This window comes from Triticum dicoccoides, unplaced genomic scaffold (assembly GCF_002162155.2).
Source record: "Triticum dicoccoides isolate Atlit2015 ecotype Zavitan unplaced genomic scaffold, WEW_v2.0 scaffold206663, whole genome shotgun sequence".
Classification (NCBI taxonomy): domain Eukaryota; kingdom Viridiplantae; phylum Streptophyta; class Magnoliopsida; order Poales; family Poaceae; genus Triticum; species Triticum dicoccoides.
Genome location: NW_021236507.1, coordinates 1 through 2206, shown reverse-complemented (window position 1 = coordinate 2206; position 2206 = coordinate 1). Strand labels below are relative to the sequence as shown.

The following is a 2206-nucleotide window of genomic DNA, read 5'->3' as shown; positions in this document are numbered from 1 at the left end:
TTCTTCTTCTTCTTCTTCTTCTTCTTCTTCTTCTTCTTCTTCTTCTTCTTCTTCTTCTTCTTCTCCTTCTCCTTCTTCTTCATCCTCTTCTTCTTCTTCTTCTTCTTCTTCTCCTTCTCCTTCTCCTTCTTCTTCATCCTCTTCTTCTTCTTCTTCTTCTCCTTCTTCTTCTTCTTCTTCTTCTTCTTCTTCTTCTTTTAAGACTACCAAGTGGATGAACAAACACAGCAAGAGTTAGTAGCAGATCATCAATGACACAAGCATTTCCGGATACAAAATGAAAAAAAAATAACAAGGCAATAAATGGGATTGCAGTCTTACATATTGGATTAAATCTTTTCTCTGGGATTTGCTCAATCTTTTGCCAGTTTGGATGTCCGACTGTTTGACAAGACTCCATGAACTCATCATTGCAGTATAGAAGTTCAAACTCCTCAAGCGACTCTGGCAGTGTTGGAAGCGACTGGATATAATGGCAAGATATGATTTCCAGTTTCTTTAGTGATGTGAGGTGCTCCATATTGCCTGGTAAGGTGTACCAGTCGCAGTACAAAAGATGGAGCGAACGAAGATGACAGAAAGCCTCAAGTCCAGGGAAACATCCCAGTTGGCCACAGTAAATGAAATGAAGGTTTTGTAGGTCCTTTGGGGTACCATTCCAGTATGGGTACCTCGTACCTTTGTAGTGTCTGATAACTAGTGTTTCAAGCCCAACGGGAGGGCACATGCCTTCAAGTACATCTGCTTCCACTTCTGGACTGCACCTTGTACCATCATCACCATCCCATGACAATGTCAGTTTAGTGAGCCGTTCCTTGGAAGCTAGATTTGCTTCAAGTGCTTCCTCCTTGCTTTTCACATTTTTAAGGCCATAGATATCCAGGCTGCCACATAGCTTGTTTAGGTCCCTTAGCTGCTTTACCTCATACCCTTGTTCATTCCTTACTGTGAAGTGTGGTATCGTTTGGAGTGAGATCAGGCTGCCTATGTTACGAAATTTCACTTTTGACCTAGAGAACACGTGCCGCAGGTTGATAAGTCCAGGAAAGGAAAATTCAAAAATTTCTACAGAAAAATGCAGTAGCTGGATACGGTGAAGTTTAGTTAGCGCCCATGGTAAATATACCGTGCAACTAGCATTTGTCTTCAAAGCAAGATAGCGTAGGTGCTTTAAATGACTAATGGACTCTGAGATCGAGAATTTAATAGGTTGTTCGACTGGATCATATTCCAGGCTGAATTGAACGACCAATACCCGTAATTTTGGTAGCCTCTTGCATATATTCTCAAAGAATTGTACCTCAAATGGTCTACTCCTTTCAACACCATAAATAATGAGAGTGCGTAAACATTCCAATCGAAGGATGTTCTTAATAATCAATTCTCCATCATAATTCTGAACAGAAAGATGGCGGACATCTCGCGGAACAACTCCTTTCCAACCTTCTGCTGTATCACTCTCTGCATTCTCGATTATTAAGTAGTCCCTTCCAGTGATCTTGTCCAATAAATCATGCATCAGATCATGAATTCTGAATTGATCGGTCTCATACCAGCTTTTTTCTAGCTGTAGAAATGAGCACGACACTAACTCTTGAACATAGCCCTCAGCTACATCTTCCATGTCCTCTGTTGCACAGCTGGTCTTTAAAAACCCTTGTGCAATCCAAAGATGAATTAACTCGTCCCTTGTCAACTTCGATCTTCTGGGGAAAATATTGCAGTACTCTAAGCATCGCTTGATGTCCGGATTAAGCTGCTGATAACTCCAGAAAAGAGAACCCATTGTGTCATTCAACAAGTCAAGATTTGCAGTGTTTTTCCAAAAGAGGATATCTGGGTGTGCCCTAAGCTGTCCTGCAACTGTTACAGCCGCAATAGGTGATCTATGTAGCTTTTTTGCAATCACCCACGCGACTGGTACAAATTCCACTTCAACAACATTTGTACCACCCAGTGCGTAATGCATGAACATCAACAAGTATCCAACCTCATCTAAATCAGGCATTTTAATAGGTTCATCAGTGCATAGAGTTCTAGCTGCAACTTCTGTTCGAGCCGTCACCAAAATTTTGCTTCCTTTCATCCCAACATTGAGCGGAGAAATTAGTTCCTCCAGCTGTGGATCGTTCCTTGTCTTCACCCAGATATCATCCAATATCAAGAAGAATCGTTTGCCACTCAATGATTTCTTCAACTTCTCTTC

The 2206-nt window shown here is 41.4% G+C and overlaps 1 protein-coding gene across 1 annotated transcript; it reads right to left on the bottom strand.

The window, feature by feature from the left end:
- Positions 1–159: 159 nt before the first annotated feature.
- LOC119345115 (putative disease resistance protein RGA4) lies at positions 160–2203 on the bottom strand (the record flags this gene model as incomplete). Its single annotated transcript, XM_037615327.1, has 2 exons — positions 160–203; positions 322–2203. Coding segments are annotated over 2 exons (1926 nt in total), but the record flags the coding sequence as incomplete, so codon positions are not given.
- Between the last annotated feature and the right edge of the window lie 3 nt (positions 2204–2206).